Below are 16,437 nucleotides of genomic sequence, written 5' to 3' on the forward strand. Positions count from 1 at the left end.
CTTTCACGGCAGTCAGCAGCTCGGTGATCAGCGAGCAATTCAGTGCACCCCATGGCGTACACGACGAGAAATGTTTCACTTCATTTCACTTTTTAATTTGGTTAACATTTTTAGGTGCTTTTCGATTTTTTATAGTTGCTGAGACATTTTAAGATAAGATATATAATTTTATTTGATAACCATTTTCTTGAGATACGGGTAAATCCGTTTAATTTCTATAGGTGAGTAATTTCTACTAAAAGGGTGTATATATATTTAAAATGAACATTTTCTGTTGAGAGCATTTGAATAAAATTTATTTACCAAATAGGACTAAAATTTGATATTGAGAGTCCCTGTGAATGGAAAAATTATCTAACCAGTTATATTTCCTGAGTGCTTCACCTTGATTAATTTGCATTGCCTAAGCCATTCCTGCGACTAATGACTTTATAAATGCAAACACGTGGCCTTGGATGACTTGGGGGTTTCTCTGATGAATAAAACAAAAATGACAGGACATTAAAAGCAAATCAGGAAGTCCAATTGCTTCATATAAAACCCCTTTGGGGGAATCTCTTCTTTATAAGTTTTAGGTCGAACTTATTAAGATGAAGAAGCCGCTCTTTGAACGTCTGCGAACTGCACCACTTGATAACCATAGCATCAGTTCCATGGTGGCCAGTGATTACTTCTATCGCGTTGCATTCTACTTGGGCTGGAAGCCTCCCAGGGAGGGTTTCTTCAGACGGATATACTTTTTATGGACTTTTACCACGATGTTGCTGGGGGTTGTATGTCTACCGCTGGGTCTAACGCTCACCTATGTGAAGGACTTTAGTAAGTTTACGCCGATTGAGTTTCTGAGCTCCCTGCCGGTGGACGTCAACTGTATTGGAAATGTGATCAAGACTTGTGTGACCTTCACATCGATGTGGCGATTTCGCTTGATGAATGAACTGATTTCCCCTTTGGATAAGAGATGTGTTAGCGCATCGCAGCGTCAGATTCTCCATAAATCGGTGGCTCGGGTTAATCTGATTGTGCTTGTGATCCTGTCTACTTACTTGGTTTTCGGTTTCCTAAACTTTGTAACATCGGTTTTTTCGGGGACGGCACCTTGGCAATTGTACAATCCACTTGTGGACTGGCGGAGTGGCTATTGGCAACTCTGGATTGCCTCGCTTCTGGAATACTTTGTGATCTGTATAGGAGCCTCGCAGGAATTGCTTTCGGATGCCTTTCCCATAGTTTTCATCTCCTTGTTCCGATGTCATCTGGCTATTCTGAGGGATCGCATAGAGAATCTGCGACAGAATCCGGAGCTCAGTGAGAAGGAGAACTACGAACAGTTGGTGGCCTGCATCCAGGATCATCGCACCATCATTCAGTAGGATGTTGTGGCTGTTACATTGGTATTTTATTTAAAGATTTATATATTTTAGATGTACCGAAATCATTCGTCCCATCCTGTCGATCACCATATTTGCCCAATTCATGCTGGTGGGCATCGACTTGGGATTGGCTGCCATAAGCATCCTGTTATTTGAGAATACCATCTGGACGATCGTGGCGAGTGTCTCATTTATCATGGCCATCTGTATGGAGTCCTTTCCCTGCTGCATGCTATGCGAACATCTCATCGAGGATTGCGACCAAGTCAGCGAAGCATTATTCTACTCCAATTGGTTAACTGCAGATAGGCGTTATAAGTCGGCGCTTCTGTATTTTATGCACAGGGTTCAGCAGCCCATTCAATTTACAGCTGGAGCCATATTTCCCATTTCGGTGCAGAGTAATATTGCAGTGGCCAAATTTGCCTTTACTATTATTACAATCGTCAAACAAATGAATCTCGGAGAGAAGTTTCTAAATAACAGGGCAAATGCAGGGGAAGTAGAGCCTTAAAGTGCAGTGCAAAAAGGGGAGATCTTAAACTAATATTTGCATCGCGACACTTGCACTCTGTAGTATCTGTAGTATCCTAGCCGTCAGTGCTTGGTCATGCACTAAACTTTCTAGAAGTGAGTACATACTTGAAGATTTCAAGTATCTTTAAGGCCATGTAGTGATAGGAAGGCCAGATAAAACGGGTCAAGTATTAAGTCAAATATATGCTAAATTTCTTCTAAAAGAATTGCAGTAGTTAGTAAAAGAGACATCAATTTATTTTCTGATTTTTAAAAATTACTTGTCAAATTATAAATTTTCACATTTTCATATTTCAATTGTCTCAAAAATTATTCTTAAAATAATTCCTCAAGCCGTTTGTCCTAGAAACAGTCATTTCCACCTCTTTAAAATTAAACTAACAACCCTTGATTGATTTATTAACCAATACCCCGCAACAGTAAACTATTAAGCTGGCTAATTGGCAGTTGACAGGTCTGCTTGCACCTCAATAATAAATCCCCCTTAGCACTTGTAACAGGCTGGCTATTTTATATTGTAACAGGCTTACTATTATATATGCAATACATTAGTTCTAAGTATTATATTATTATACTCAATGTTATATGAACAGGGCAGAATATATTAATCTGCTCTGGTCACACTAAACGGGTGTTGAAAAGAGAGTTGCCTGCGAGCAACGAGTGAGTTCTAACCGAGAGTGCAAATAAAGAAGACGGGAAACGAGAAACTTAGGGCGAACTTAATCCTGATACAATCTCAGAAGTGGGAAAACGGTAACAAATCTATAATAACAAACAGTGAAATGGATATGCAAATTAGTGACGTGTCTGTGACACAATTAAAACGGTGGCTGGAACTCCTTAATTTGCCGACAACTGGATCCAATGCTGAACTTTTTTCGCGAGTTAGCAGTGTTCCGCCGGAAAATCTGGGATTCGTCCCGCAAGTCGATCAGGAAGTCGGAGAAATTGTGGGCACGGCGACTACAGACTCGCAGGACGAAAATATCGAGTCACAATGTCCGATTGAGCCGATTTGTGGCTTAGAAACCATAAACAAGTTGCGCTTGGAAATCGAGAAGGCCCAGAAAATTCTAGAATTTCTGCACAAGCAAGTCGACAGCGTTAGTTCAGCCAGTGGCGCCAAAAGCCAGAATTCGCAGAATTTTACGAAGTCCGACGACGGCGCAAGAAAGGGTTCGGAGAGTTCCAAGAACGCGTATGAACGAGATGGCAAGGCAAGCAGCGGTTCGGAGAATTCCGAGAACGGGCAAGAACGAGAAGCAGCGGTTCGGAGAAATCCGAGAACGGGCAAGAACGAGATGGCAAGGCAAGCAGCGGTTCGGAGAATTCCGAGAACGGGCGAGAGCGAGTTGACGAGCGAAGCAGCGGTTCTACGAACATGGAACAAGGAAATTTCGAGAGCTTGCAACAATTTGGCGGCGCATATTACGGTGGCCCCATGGGAAGGGCTGAGTTTTCGTCAGCTGGATTTAATCTAGCCAAGGAAATTTTGATGGACTTTGCCGAGAAGATTCCTGTACGATCCTGGATCTCCCAATGGGACAACATATCCACGTTGTATGACCTATCGGACACCCAGCGAAGAGTGTTGCTGATCAGCAAACTAAAAGGCAGCGCTTTGTAGTGGATGCATGCGGATCCATCTCGTTTTGTTAAACCAACGAGTGAGTTGCTGCAGCAATTACAACTAGGAAAATAGTGAGCACAAATGGTTTGAAATGAGGAACGGTGTTATATGTATACAGGAAAAGTAATAACAAGAGGATATTATTTTATGTGCCAAATCGGATGGAGGATCATGTTTTATATACATAAGTATCATGACGAATTTGGCCACATAGGAAGGGACAAAATGATAGAAGCAATTGGCAAAAGCTACTGGTTTCTAAACATGAAGAGTATAGTTTCTGATCATGTTCAAAATTGCTTGAAGTGTGTAGCATATTTTTGAAAGTGATGGATACTTGCACAGTATCCCAAAGGGCAATAAGCCTTTCGAAATCATTCACATATATCATTATGGCTCTGTCGATTATAGTAGATCGAAGAACCACATATTAGCTGTTGTAGATGCGTTCACAAAATTTGTTAGGCTGTATACGACCAAAACAACGAATACGAAAGAGGCAGTAAATGCATTGACAGATTACTTTCGAGCTTATAGCAGGCCCAAATGTGTTATTTCAAATCGCGGAAGCTGCTTTACTTCGACAAATTTTCCTAAATTTATGGAGGAAAATAACATAAAGCATATTAAAATTGCAAAACGGGATCGCCAATGGCCAACGGCCAAGTTGAGCGAATCCATAGAAGCTTGGGACCTATGATAGCGGAACCAGAGAATGGTTTACATTGGGATAATGTCATTGAAAAAGTAGAGTATTCTATGAATAAGACTAAGAATTCACAATAGTATTAGCAGCGGCCTAGTGAAAAGCTGTTTGGCATAACTCAAAGGGGGGAAGTTTGTGAAGAGTTAAGGGATTAGAGGACAGTAGTTATGAAATAGAAGTTAGGAAAACGTTAGAAGATATTAGGAAAGAAGCTGAAGAAACACAAGCACATTTGCAGAGGAAAAATTAAGCACACTACAATGCGAGAAGAAAAAAGCAACCGAATTTAGAGAAAGTGATTATGTCATGGTTAAGAACTTTGATAGTACGGTGGGTGTAGCGTGAAAACTTATTCCAAAGAACTAGGGACCTCATGTAATTGAGAAGACTTTGAAAAGTGACAGATATTTGATCAAAGATATTGATGGGTTTACGTTTTCTCGAAACCCATATCAGGGTGTTTGGAGTGTTAACATACGACCCTGGAGGAAAAAGGGTATTAGAATATAATAATGAATTGTATACATATGCATAGGTACAAAATTGTAAGCAATAGATAACAAAATATGTAAATTGTAAAAAGTTAATTATAAAATATCAGAGATACTGGGATGTCTCAATGTTCGAGTAGAGATGAAAGGCTGCAAGGCAACAGAATGGTTTCAATAGCGTTATCCATTATGCAAACTGTAATTAGAGGACCCAGAAATCGATAAGCTTTTCACGGCAGTCAGCAGCTCGGTGATTCAGCGAGCAATTCAGTGCACCCCATGGGGTACACGGCGAGAAATGTTCCACTTAATTTGACTTTATAATTTGGTTTACATTTTTAGGAGTGTTCGGGTCTTATTGAGGAACTTATAGGAAGATAAGAAATGTATTCATATTTTATATAAATTTTACTTTGAGATATGGAATAACCCACATTTTCATTAGGTGGTAATATGTACTCATAGGGTTAATATATAGATAAAGTGAAAATATTCCGTTAAAAACATTTCAATTTCATTTACTAACTAAATAGGAGTACAACTGGATATTGGGAGTCCCAGTAAAAAGGAAAACTTATCTAACTAGTTATATTTCCTAAGTGCTTCAACTTGATTAATTTGCATTGCCTAAGCCATTCCTGCGACTAATGACTTTATAAATGCAAACACGCGGCCTTGGATGACTCGGGGGATTCTCTGATGAATAAAACAAAAATGACAAGACATTAAAAGCAAATCAGGAAGTCCAATTTCTTCATATAAAACTCTTTGGGGGAATCTCTTCCTTATAAGTTTTACATCGAACTTAGTGAGATGAAGAAGCCGCTCTTTGAACGTCTGCGAACTGCACCACTTGATAACCATAGCATCAGTTCTTTGGTTGCCAGTGATTACTTTTATCGCATTGCATTCTTCATGGGTTGGAATCCTCCCACGGAAGGTTTCTTCAGACGGATATACTTCTTATTGACTTTTACCACGATGTTGCTGGGGATTGTATGTCTACCGCTGGGTCTAACGCTCACCTATGTGAAGCACTTTAGTAGGTTTACGCCGACTGAGTTTCTGAGCTCCCTGCCAGTGGACGTCAACTGTATTGGAAATTTGATCAAGACTTGTGTGACCTTCACGTCGATGTGGCGATTTCGCTTGATGAATGAACTGATTTCCCCTTTGGATAAGAGATGTGTTAGCCCATCGCAGCGTCAGATTCTCCATAAATCGGTGGCTCGGGTTAATCTAATTGTGATTGTGTTTCTGTCTACTTACCTGGTTTTCTGTTTCCTAAACCTTTTTACATCGGTTCTTTCGGGCACGGCACCTTGGCAATTGTACAATCCACTTGTGGACTGGCGGAGTGGCTATTGGCAACTCTGGATTGCCTCGCTTATGGAATACGTTGTGGTCTCTATAGGCACTTTGCAGGAATTGATTTCGGACGCCTATCCCATTGTCTTCATCTCCTTATTCCGATGTCATCTGGCTATTCTGAGGGATCGCATAGAGAATCTGCGACAGAATCCGGAGCTCAGTGAGAAGGAGAACTACGAACAGTTGGTGGCCTGCATCCAGGATCATCGCACCATCATTCAGTAGGATGTTGTGGCTTATTATATTGGTATTTTATTTAAAGATTTATATATTTTAGATGTAGCGAAATCATTCGTCCCATCCTGTCCATCACCATCTTTGCACAATTCATGCTGGTGGGCATCGACTTGGGATTGGCTGCCATAAGCATCCTGCTATTTGAGAATACCATCTGGACGGTCGTGGCGAGTGTCTCATTTATCATGGCCATCTGCATGGAATCCTTTCCTTGCTGCATGCTATGCGAACATCTCATCGAGGATTGTGTCCAAGTCAGCGATGCATTGTTCCACTCCAATTGGTTAACTGCAGATAGGCGTTATAAGTCGGCGCTTCTGTATTTTATGCACAGGGTTCAGAAACCCATTCAATTTACAGCTGGAGCCATATTTCCCATATCGGTGCAGAGTAATATTGCAGTGGCCAAATTCGCCTTTACTATTATCACAATCGTCAAACAAATGAATCTCGGAGAGAAGTTTCTAAATAACAGGGCAAATGCAGGGGAAGTAGAGCCCTAAAGTGCAGTGCAAAGAGGGGAGATCTAATACTAATATTTGCATCCCGACACTTGCACTCTGTAGTATCTGTAGTATCCTAGCCGTCAGTGCTTGCACATGCACTAAACTTTCTAGAAGTGAGTACACACTTGAAGACTTCAAGTATCTTTAAGTCCATGTAGTGATAGGAAGGCCAGAGAAGAGGGGTCACGTATTAAGTCAAATATACGTTAAAACTCCTTTTAAAAGTAGTGCAATAGTTAGTAAAGGGGACCTAAATTTTTTTTTCTGGTTTTTTAAAATAACTTGTCAAATTTAACATTTGCATATGTGAATTGTCTCAAAAATTATTCTTAAAATAATTCTTCAAACCATTTGCCCTAGAAAATAGTTACTTCCACCCCTTTAAAATTCAACTGTCAACCCTTGATTGATTTATTAACCAATAACCCCCAACAATTAACTATTAACCTGGCTAATTGGCAGTTGACAGGCCTGCTTGCACCTCAATAATAAATCCCCCTTAGCACTTAACACCTGACCACTGGTGGTTAAGTCTAATTACAGGCTGCAAAACGAATGGGCGTGGTTTTGCCAGGGAATCGGGGCACCTGGTCAATTATCGATGGGCGTGGGTGAGAGTATAAAATGCAGGCGCAGGAGCTGAACTTGTTAGTATCCAGTCATCATGGTGTTGTTCCGGCTGATTAACCCGGCTCCGTTGACGGAGAAAGTGCAGTCCCGCCAGGGGAACATATATCTTTATAGGGCCATGTGGTTAATTGGTTGGATTCCGCCGAAGGAGGGAGTCCTGCGATACGTCTATCTCTTCTGGACTTGTGTGCCCTTTGCTTTTGGAGTGTTTTACCTGCCCGTTGGCTTCATCATCAGCTATGTCCAGGAGTTCAAGAACTTCACGCCCGGCGAGTTCCTCACCTCATTGCAGGTGTGCATCAATGTCTACGGGGCCTCGGTGAAGTCCACCATCACCTACTTGTTTTTATGGAGACTGAGGAAAACGGAGATGCTATTGGATCACTTGGACAAAAGGCTTCAGAATGACAGCGATCGCGAAAGGATCCACAATATGGTGGCCCGCTGTAATTATGCCTTTCTGATCTACAGCTTCATATACTGCGGATATGCGGGATCTACTTTCCTATCGTATGCCTTGAGTGGTCGACCTCCCTGGTCCGTCTATAATCCCTTCCTGGACTGGCGCGATGGCCTGGGCAGCCTGTGGATCCAGGCAATATTCGAGTACATTACCATGTCCTTTGCCGTGCTGCAGGATCAGCTATCCGATACGTATCCCCTGATGTTCACCATTATGTTTCGGGCCCATATGGAGGTGCTCAAGGATCATGTGCGAAATCTGAGAACGGATCCTGAGCGTAATGAGGCCGATAACTACCAGGATTTGGTGAACTGCGTTATGGATCACAAGACCATATTGAAGTGGGTGATTTTAATTGACTTAATGCGTACACCTAAAAAAATGCCTTCTAATGCCTTAATACGTGACCTCATTTTTTTTTGTGCGTGCTTGAATTAAGAATAAATTATTCTTGAAAACCGGAACGTCCTACATTATCGTGCTTTATTCCAGATATAAATTCTTAAAACGATCCAAAGTGTTTAAAGAATGATTTTAAATTAAGTATATTTTATTACTAGTAAAAAACGTTCTTAAATTAATCACTCAAATTACTTCTGTTTATATTGAATCAAGTTCTAAAAGTTCTTGAAACAAGGATGTGTTTTCTAATGCTTTTCAATGAGAAAAGAATTAGATTCAAAAAACTAGTACGTTTTGCACTTAAATTAATATGTAGCTTGGTTTTTTCTGAGTGTAAGTAATTTAATCATATTTTTCCCCCAGATGCTGTGACATGATAAGGCCCATGATTTCCCGGACCATCTTCGTCCAATTTGCGCTGATTGGCTCCGTTTTGGGTCTGACTCTGGTCAATGTGTTCTTCTTCTCGAATTTCTGGAAGGGAGTGGCCTCCCTGCTCTTCGTCATAACCATCCTATTGCAGACTTTTCCCTTTTGCTATACCTGTAATCTGCTTATAGACGATGCCCAGGAGTTGTCCAACACGATTTTCCAATCCAACTGGGTGGATGCAGAGCCGCGTTACAGAGCTACCTTGGTCCACTTCATGCATCATGTCCAGCAGCCTATTATTTTCATAGCAGGAGGCATATTCCCCATTTCCATGAACAGCAATATAAGCGTGAGTTTGAAAACATCATTTCCTTTCCAGAACTCAACTTCTTGTTTGACCATTTTTAGGTGGCCAAGTTTGCCTTCAGCATCATTACAATAGTGCGACAAATGAATCTGGCCGAGCAGTTCCAGTAAAATTAGCTCACAAAAATGATTTCAAATTGTAGCCCAAATCTCTCACAAAAAAAAAACAGCCCCTCAGCTATTCTTTATGCCCGAGATTTGCATAAAATGTGTATATGTTGTGGCTTATCTCATAAGATTTCGGCTGATTTAGTTGGTAAATGGTAATGGCCATGGCAAAGGATGTGAAAGTCAGACAGAATTTGCAAATTGCGTTAGCAGACGGAAATTACAACAGCCAGACGACGACGAGTGTAACAACAAGAAGTCTGAGCAAATGGGCCCAAACCTCGGAAAATATTTGCCCCGGGTTGGAGGAGCAACCACAGGAAGTACATATAACCGTTTACATATTGTATGCGATTTTTATTTAAATTTTATGTTAAACACGTGACTTGTGACCAGCGAAAAGGCGGAGCAGGAATACATACAATAATATAAAACGGATCGCCCAGACTTGTGGCAGAAAGCAAATATTATGACATATTTTTGCGGTTTACTTGCCGCACACGCGCCATCATATCCCCCACAAAACGAATGTTCCACGAATGAGTACATAAACATGTAAAGTGGTTATGGGGGTGGGAAAGATAGATGGGCCCTGATATATGTGTATTTGCACTATACGTAGAGGAATATGTGTATTGGAAGGGAACCAACAATAGAAAAGCAGACATCCTTGAGGGAGTTCACCTATTTTTTCCCTTTTTACAGTTTTCCTTTGACAATCGAAACCCTACCTAAATGGGCAGAAACTCATGTTTATATGGCAATTTAATTTTATTTCATGCTTTATCTATGAATATAAGTAAGTTAATATTTAAATCGAGGACATCCGAATAGAAATCTATTCGCTTAAATAAATAATAGCTTTTGAAGCTTCAATATATTGATAAGAGTGAACGCAAATAAATCATCATTAGTGCACTTTTAGTTGACTCATAAATATTTAAGGAAAGCAAAAATATTCACCAAAATATAGCAACACATCCCAATATTGATCAAAGTGAAAAATCATTTCAGTAAAACGGAAATCAAATATTTACTATCATACCACATTTATGGATGACTTCATGAGCCTTTCTAAACATTAGAGTCTCTAAACCATGAGCAATTAGGCTAAATTATAGTATCGAGTGCACTTAAATAGGCATTATCAATAATTTTCGGAATATAACAACCAATAAAGTGAATGCAATGCAGCTGAAAAGTTTATTAAAAGCACTCGATTCGTATTGATTGCGCAATTCGGTGGGGCGCCAGTCGCCTGGCGATTGGCAAAAAATATTATTAATTATGCAATGAAAAGGTAATCACTTCGCGAATAGCTTTTTTTCGGTGGCACATAAAAAGGAGCAACATTTGCATTGTGCACCGCAAACATATAATCAAATTAATAGCGCATGAATTGGCCGCAAATTGGATGTGGTGTGAAAAAAAATGGTTTCACCGATGAAATGTCCCTAAAAGAATTAAAGAGTAAATTTAATAAAACCGCATTAAAGCGATTTGCGAGTGGGTAAGAAACTTTTCGCTGCAAAACTTTTTAGAGGGCAAACTTTAAAGGCGGGTGGCAAATATGCAAAAGTGTGCATAAATCGAAAGGCAACTATCCGGCAGTAGTTTCAGCACCCCATAAATCATAGTTTGCCGGGGCTTACAGAACTTTTCGCGCTAGATAAATGACTCGATGTCGAAACGGAACCGCTTTCGTTTATTGTTAGAGCTACAAATATAATTTGGCAGGCTCGGGTTTCCTTCCCTTTTCCCTTTTGCTTTCCGTCTTTTCAATTTGCAAACAAACGAATGAGGAACGGACTTCTATCTATGGCAAATAGTTGGCTGGCAGCCTGCAATCAGCTTTTGGCCGGGCCAAAACGCTATTAGTATGCATGGGCTAGTGGAAAAGCCCACCCACCCATTTCCCACCCGCTATGCAGAATGTTTGTTTTCGATTCCATTTGTTTTCCCTCAGCCACAGAGGGACATGGCAGTGTCACAGCCAAAGTCACAGGGAACAATCGAACACACCGCGTATACGTAACACACACACATTTTTCAACGGCATCTCATGCAATTTCGCCCATGCAATTTGCGGGCCTAGAGCCTGCGGCCAAGTCCGGTTTTCAGGCCAGGATACGGATGAAGGAGTGGAAGTGGTCACACGGAGGAAAATATATATGCAGAGTGAGCTGGCCAAATTGAAAAGTAATACGTAGGGTAAAGTTTGCCTTCAATGTTGTGCAAACATAAACCTTCTTTGATTGATTAAGTAAGTACAAAAGTTACATTTTAAATTCAGCCATTCTGCAATGGGGTTTTTTATACTTTTAAGAAGATGAAATTTTGACCCATAAGGCTATGGAATGATTTATGTCATGATTTAAAGTCTCAAAGAAACGCAAACGAACTCTGTAGGTAATACCCAGAATAATATATGAATAGAAATCATTTGTTTAAGTTGGTAAGTATATTTATGGTTCCTATGGTTGTGCTAAATTATTAGGATAAAACAGACCATAATTGTTATTTTAAGTCATTAACTATTATACAACCACATATAATATTAATATTATAAAAAATAAAACAAGTAGGGGACTTTTTATGTTCAATGCCTGGAAAGTATAGTTGCATATATAAACCTGTTTTTAGGCATTAAACAAAATGGATTTAAAATATTTGGTAGAAGTAGAAAAACGGATAAACATGGATCCATTTTCTTATCCGTCATGTTGAACTAGATTTGATAATTAATTTTTATCATTCCTTTAAATATTTGACTTGTGAATTGATCTAAGAAAAATCCATGTTTTAAAATGGTTAACATTATTTTCAGAAAGTGTCTCTAGAATACAGAACGCTTGCTTCCCTGTAAGGTAACGATAATTTCTCTCAGTGCACATACCAGGGAAATACCGAAAATCCCATGTACGGGTATAACCACGGTATTTAGTATTAGTTGTAGGCAAGCAAACAAATAATTTGCATGCCACCGCTGAACACGCAAGCCGGAAAATGGGAAAACATGGGAAATTCGCGATGGGCCAGGGGATCGGAGGAATGCGGGGAGTGATGCGACGTGGCGTAACCGTAACCTTTAATTTGCAAATTATTTTGAAATGTTGCGGCACGGTCGTGTCAAGTGCATTTGCTCTCCCTTCGGGGAAATGGGGCGGTGAAAGTTATGCAAACTGGCGGACAAGTGTGAGGATGGGACAGGCCAACATCATTAAAATTCATTTGACGCAATTTGCCAACACATCTCCTTAAATATTCCAAAATTTAAAGGAAATAATGGGAGTGCACTGGGACAAAAAAGGATAATTTTAGTCCTTTAGGCCATGGGAATATATTAGGAATACTATAGGAACTAAGTACTAAGCATGGACTTAAAGCTGCGCCTTAAAGATATAAACATAAGCCAATTTTTCCTTAAAATATAAGGAAGACACATCTTTAAGGCCATTATTTATTTAGTCCCCCCAAAATCAAAGGCAATGGACTTCTGAAAGAATTTTTTCCGGGTGTAAGTAGAAAGTTCTGACAGCTGAGTAGCAAATCCTAAGACCCTGACTATGGACTATGACAGGAAGCTTCGTGGCGGGTCTTGCATAAAATTAGCTTACACGCATCACTGTCAAATACGCCGGACAGTCGAGCAGAAGGCCGTGAGAATGGATTAGGTGCTCGTCGGAGCAGACGGAATCGGGCTAATTACGAACGGAACTGCTGAATTGGCAAGGTGGGTAATTTCCATTTTAAGTGGAGTTTCCACGTTAAAGGCATCTCGGGATCCTATTTTCCTTATTTATTATTGCTTAATTGTTGCGCTGTCAGTCGACATTTTGGGGCATGATAAAACTGGGTGAGATATACGCAATTTGGGGCGGTGACTAATGAAGTCGCAGATTAAAGAGCCCCAAAAATGAAAGTATGTATATGAGAGGCTCTCTTTGCTATCGGAGTGCCATAAATAAGGCTGGCGAATAAATCAGGGACAATACTTACACTTGAGATACTGCTCGTTGCGGGCTATCACCTTCTCGGCATTCTTGCGGGCCAGGAAGAACCACTCGGAGGTGTTGCCCAGATAATGGTACTCCATGGCCAGATCCTTGGCGAAGACCGCTCCGAGATTTGGCGGAGGGAGGCGGTAGGCGAAGGGGCAGAAGAGTCCCGGCTGGGCGGGATGCTCGTTCCAATCGAAGCAATTTCCGGCCGCGAATATATCATCGTCGAACTCCACCATGGACAGCACGGAGGCGTGGAGCAGGTTGACATCCTCCTGGACGGAACGGCCGGTGGTCTTGAAGATTCTGCCGGAGACAACACAAGCAGGCCATACAGCGGATATTAGTTGCAGGGCAGGGCAAAAAATTGAATTTATGGCCCTGGCCTGGCCAGGAAATTGCATTCAAAATGCATGACAAGAGGGGGACGCTCAAGTAGCGAAACTCCTACACTCTTACTATCATCAAATATTAGATTATGTTGATTTAAAATATATTGAAGATGTACTAATTATGTAATATTTAAAGCTTTGAAAATAAAATGTATCATTCAGAAATGTTACTGTTACTAAAAAGACTTTGACTTAAAATGTCCTAGGTATCTGTTAGATAAGACTTTTATGAAATACCTAGAAAATAGACATTTAAAATAAAATTAATTAGAAATCAGTTCGAGACTTTAATAAGCTTGAAAAGTCCATAGGATACATTTATTTGTGAGTACTTTTTAAATACTTCAAGAAATAAACTATAAGAAAAATGTCTCACATCAGTTACTCTATTCTTTTTGGTTATGATAATAAAAATATTTACTAAACTGGCTGTTTATCATAGATAGGATAATCTTTTTAGTTTTTACATCAGTTAGTTTTGGTTTCTAGTTTAAAGAGCTCCTATAACATTTCCTACTCATTTAATCCCAATCAAAAAGAGGTATATTACAAATTCGAAAATATTTTTAGTTCGTTTTTAAATCTACCACAAATATTAGATATGCATATTTGATTTCAAGTTTTTATCTTTCGCTGCTTTAGTATGCATTCAATTTTATAAAAAATTCGCTTTTAAATCTACCACAGTTGTTAAATATATTTGAATTCAAGTCTTTATCTTTGGCTGTCTTAATATGCATAAAATCCTGTTTTAAATCTTCTTATTTTCTTTATTTAATTTAATCTTAATTTTTTGGTTTCTTAAGAAACCCCTTAAATAATCTTAAATAATCGCAAGAGGCCGTTAACCGATTTATTTTGAAGTAATGCAGGCACGTAGCTCGACTTAATCCAAAACGCGGGGCAACCCTTTTGGGTGGCAGGGCATGAATAATATAATAAGTTTTGTTGCTGCTCGGGCAGAGCACCAAAAGTGGCTCAGTGGACCGGGCAGGGGAAGTCCCTCTAAGAATTGGCTTCCTTTCATTTTTGTAGGTCTGTCGTTTTTATTTTTATAACCCCAGGAGGGGGGGATAGTGGGTGTTCTATGGCCCCCCGGCTGCTACAAGTGCATACTTATAGGCGCGGCGCATTCAAGTCGCCTCAAACTGTGCTCAAGTGCGCTCCTGGCTTTCCATTGTCTGAGGCCCCGGCACAGGATGCCATCGTATCCTCCTGCCCCCCAGCTACCATCTCATCGGGTTTCCTCGAAAATGGGTAAACGAGAAAATTACATTGAAGATTTCTGCTTAGGGTGATGGGGGTGAAATTACCACCTCTTCACTGTCTGCGTAATATTAATTAAATTGCTGGGAGGTACAGTGAAGAGGGTAAAAAAAGGGAGGGGGTCACAGAAAAAATGTCGGAGCATCGACTTCAATTCCATTTTCCAATACATTAGCCAGGAGCAACAGAAGCCGGTTTCGGGTGAAAGACTCTGGATCTTGCGACTCCCTCATGTGACACACTCGCTAATTGGGCGTGGCTCATTAATTCGCTGGCGGGCCTCATTTGTAAATGTCAAAGGCATTTTGTCAGCTCCCCGGCAAAGACCCCCACCCACTGGCACCACCCACTGGCCCAATCCAAATCCATGCGAGTGTCCAAGGCCGTTTCGGGGGCTCAAAAGTCGCCTAATGATGATGACGCCGCCGACATTGTTCGCTGGTGATAATGCTGACTTAGCTGGGAGCTCGACATGGAGTTGACAGCTTTTTTCCGACCAGCCCCCCATTATTTATGGCCCACACAAACTTTTTTTTTTCGGAACATGGCCAATGATGAGTGCAAATATCTCACTCACAGCACTGCATTCGGACTTATAGAGGAGGTATTTCGTCCTTCAAGATTTCATTATATTTTTCTATGTATAGTCTTTCAGTTGTAAACTGAATAAACTGTTTTTAGGCCCTGAAAACCGCTTTAGGGTATTCAAGTACTTATTTTGTACATTCAAACTTCATTTAACTTCATATTTATTTACTAAATATTTGTATTTATAGATACTTATGTTTCTTCCTTACTATTGTACGTTGTATAAATCATATTTGAAATATTTTGTGTATCTCTCTTATACACTCTAAAAAGTATTTCTCCTGAACTTTGACAACATGGGAATTTTTCCATAATTAAAAAAAATATGTACACCTTAAAATGATTTCTTTTCAAGTAAAGAAAATGTACTAATGTTTTATACATTAAGGTAAAAATGCGTATGAGAAAATGGATGAATGGATACTTTTTCTAAAGCTAAAAAAGTTGTTGACTCCAAATTCATTTAATGCGAAAACTTCTTAGAGCTTTTTCAGTAATTTCTTTTTATAGTCTTCAAATATATCCTATTTATGGTTTTTTCCCTATGAATTTTTTGCGAAATCGTTTCCGCCTCCGCAATAAAATTGTTTACCGTGCAATCCGACGAGACCTCGTTCCCCAATTAACATTCTCCGCAGACAACTTGAACTGCTGGTGTGCTTATATAGTTTGGGACGCTTACAGTTGCAGTGTTGCCGGTTTTCCGGCTTTTCCGAACCTTCCGCCCCCGCCACAACCCCCTTGCCCCCTGAGACAGGTCCTAAAGTGTGCTAAAAACACTTTTCAGCACTTGAGTGCTGGGAAAGAGGTGAAAACAAGGACAAAACAAGCTGCAGGTGGAGGTGCATCCAGTACGAGAGATCCAGGAGTAAGTAACTCACTAAGTACTCGAAAGTGTTCCCTCCCTTTTTGGCCTTTGTCTGTGTGCGTTTTTTGGGCAGCAGGGAAAGGGGTTTACTGAGTCGGAGGTTTAAAGCCCTGCTTAAAGGCTTCCG

At 40.3% G+C, this 16,437-nt stretch overlaps 4 protein-coding genes across 6 annotated transcripts in view; 3 read left to right on the plus strand and 1 right to left on the minus strand.

Moving 5' to 3' along the window:
• The window catches only part of LOC108008207 (uncharacterized), a 51,909-nt gene that overhangs the window by 23,991 nt on the left and 11,481 nt on the right, over nt 1-16,437 (minus strand). Inside the window, exon 2 of the mRNA XM_036813284.3 lies at nt 13,195-13,502. Within this exon, the coding sequence (XP_036669179.2) occupies nt 13,195-13,502 (308 nt within the window). The remainder of the gene's footprint in view (nt 1-13,194; nt 13,503-16,437) is intronic.
• LOC108009903 (putative odorant receptor 59c) lies at nt 585-2,640 on the plus strand. The gene is made up of 2 exons (XM_017074626.4): nt 585-1,369; nt 1,425-2,640. The coding sequence occupies exons 1-2, from the start codon at nt 591-593 to the stop codon at nt 1,885-1,887; spliced, it is 1,242 nt and encodes a 413-aa protein (XP_016930115.3). The 5' UTR covers nt 585-590; the 3' UTR covers nt 1,888-2,640.
• Or59c (Odorant receptor 59c) lies at nt 5,361-8,855 on the plus strand. 2 transcript variants are annotated; one of them, XM_065862943.2, is made up of 3 exons: nt 5,361-6,332; nt 6,389-6,967; nt 8,713-8,855. In XM_065862943.2, the coding sequence occupies exons 1-2, from the start codon at nt 5,554-5,556 to the stop codon at nt 6,849-6,851; spliced, it is 1,242 nt and encodes a 413-aa protein (XP_065719015.1). In that variant the 5' UTR covers nt 5,361-5,553; the 3' UTR covers nt 6,852-6,967; nt 8,713-8,855.
• Or59b (Odorant receptor 59b) lies at nt 7,500-10,410 on the plus strand. 2 transcript variants are annotated; one of them, XR_001767471.4, is made up of 4 exons: nt 7,500-8,288; nt 8,713-9,070; nt 9,130-9,518; nt 9,592-10,410. XR_001767471.4 is itself a non-coding variant. In XM_017074628.4 (3 exons), exons 1-3 carry the CDS (start codon nt 7,519-7,521, stop codon nt 9,196-9,198), a joined length of 1,197 nt encoding a protein of 398 aa, XP_016930117.1. In that variant the 5' UTR covers nt 7,500-7,518; the 3' UTR covers nt 9,199-10,410. The 2 variants fall into 2 exon arrangements, 1 of the variants encoding a protein (XP_016930117.1); XM_017074628.4 differs by having other exon boundaries at nt 9,130-10,410.

This window comes from Drosophila suzukii, chromosome 2R, assembly GCF_043229965.1.
Source record: "Drosophila suzukii chromosome 2R, CBGP_Dsuzu_IsoJpt1.0, whole genome shotgun sequence".
Lineage (NCBI taxonomy): Eukaryota > Metazoa > Arthropoda > Insecta > Diptera > Drosophilidae > Drosophila > Drosophila suzukii.

Excerpts from the sequence above, each read along its gene's own strand:
- LOC108009903 (XM_017074626.4), top strand. The coding sequence starts at position 591 with ATGAAGAAGCCGCTCTTTGAACGTCTGCGAACTGCACCACTTGATAAC. Across the intron at positions 1,370-1,424 it reads GATCATCGCACCATCATTCA|ATGTACCGAAATCATTCGTC; the intron begins GTAGGATGTTGT and ends TATATATTTTAG.
- Or59c (XM_065862943.2), top strand. The coding sequence starts at position 5,554 with ATGAAGAAGCCGCTCTTTGAACGTCTGCGAACTGCACCACTTGATAAC. Across the intron at positions 6,333-6,388 it reads GATCATCGCACCATCATTCA|ATGTAGCGAAATCATTCGTC; the intron begins GTAGGATGTTGT and ends TATATATTTTAG.
- Or59b (XM_017074628.4), top strand. The coding sequence starts at position 7,519 with ATGGTGTTGTTCCGGCTGATTAACCCGGCTCCGTTGACGGAGAAAGTG. Across the intron at positions 8,289-8,712 it reads GATCACAAGACCATATTGAA|ATGCTGTGACATGATAAGGC; the intron begins GTGGGTGATTTT and ends TTTTTCCCCCAG. Across the intron at positions 9,071-9,129 it reads CCATGAACAGCAATATAAGC|GTGGCCAAGTTTGCCTTCAG; the intron begins GTGAGTTTGAAA and ends GACCATTTTTAG.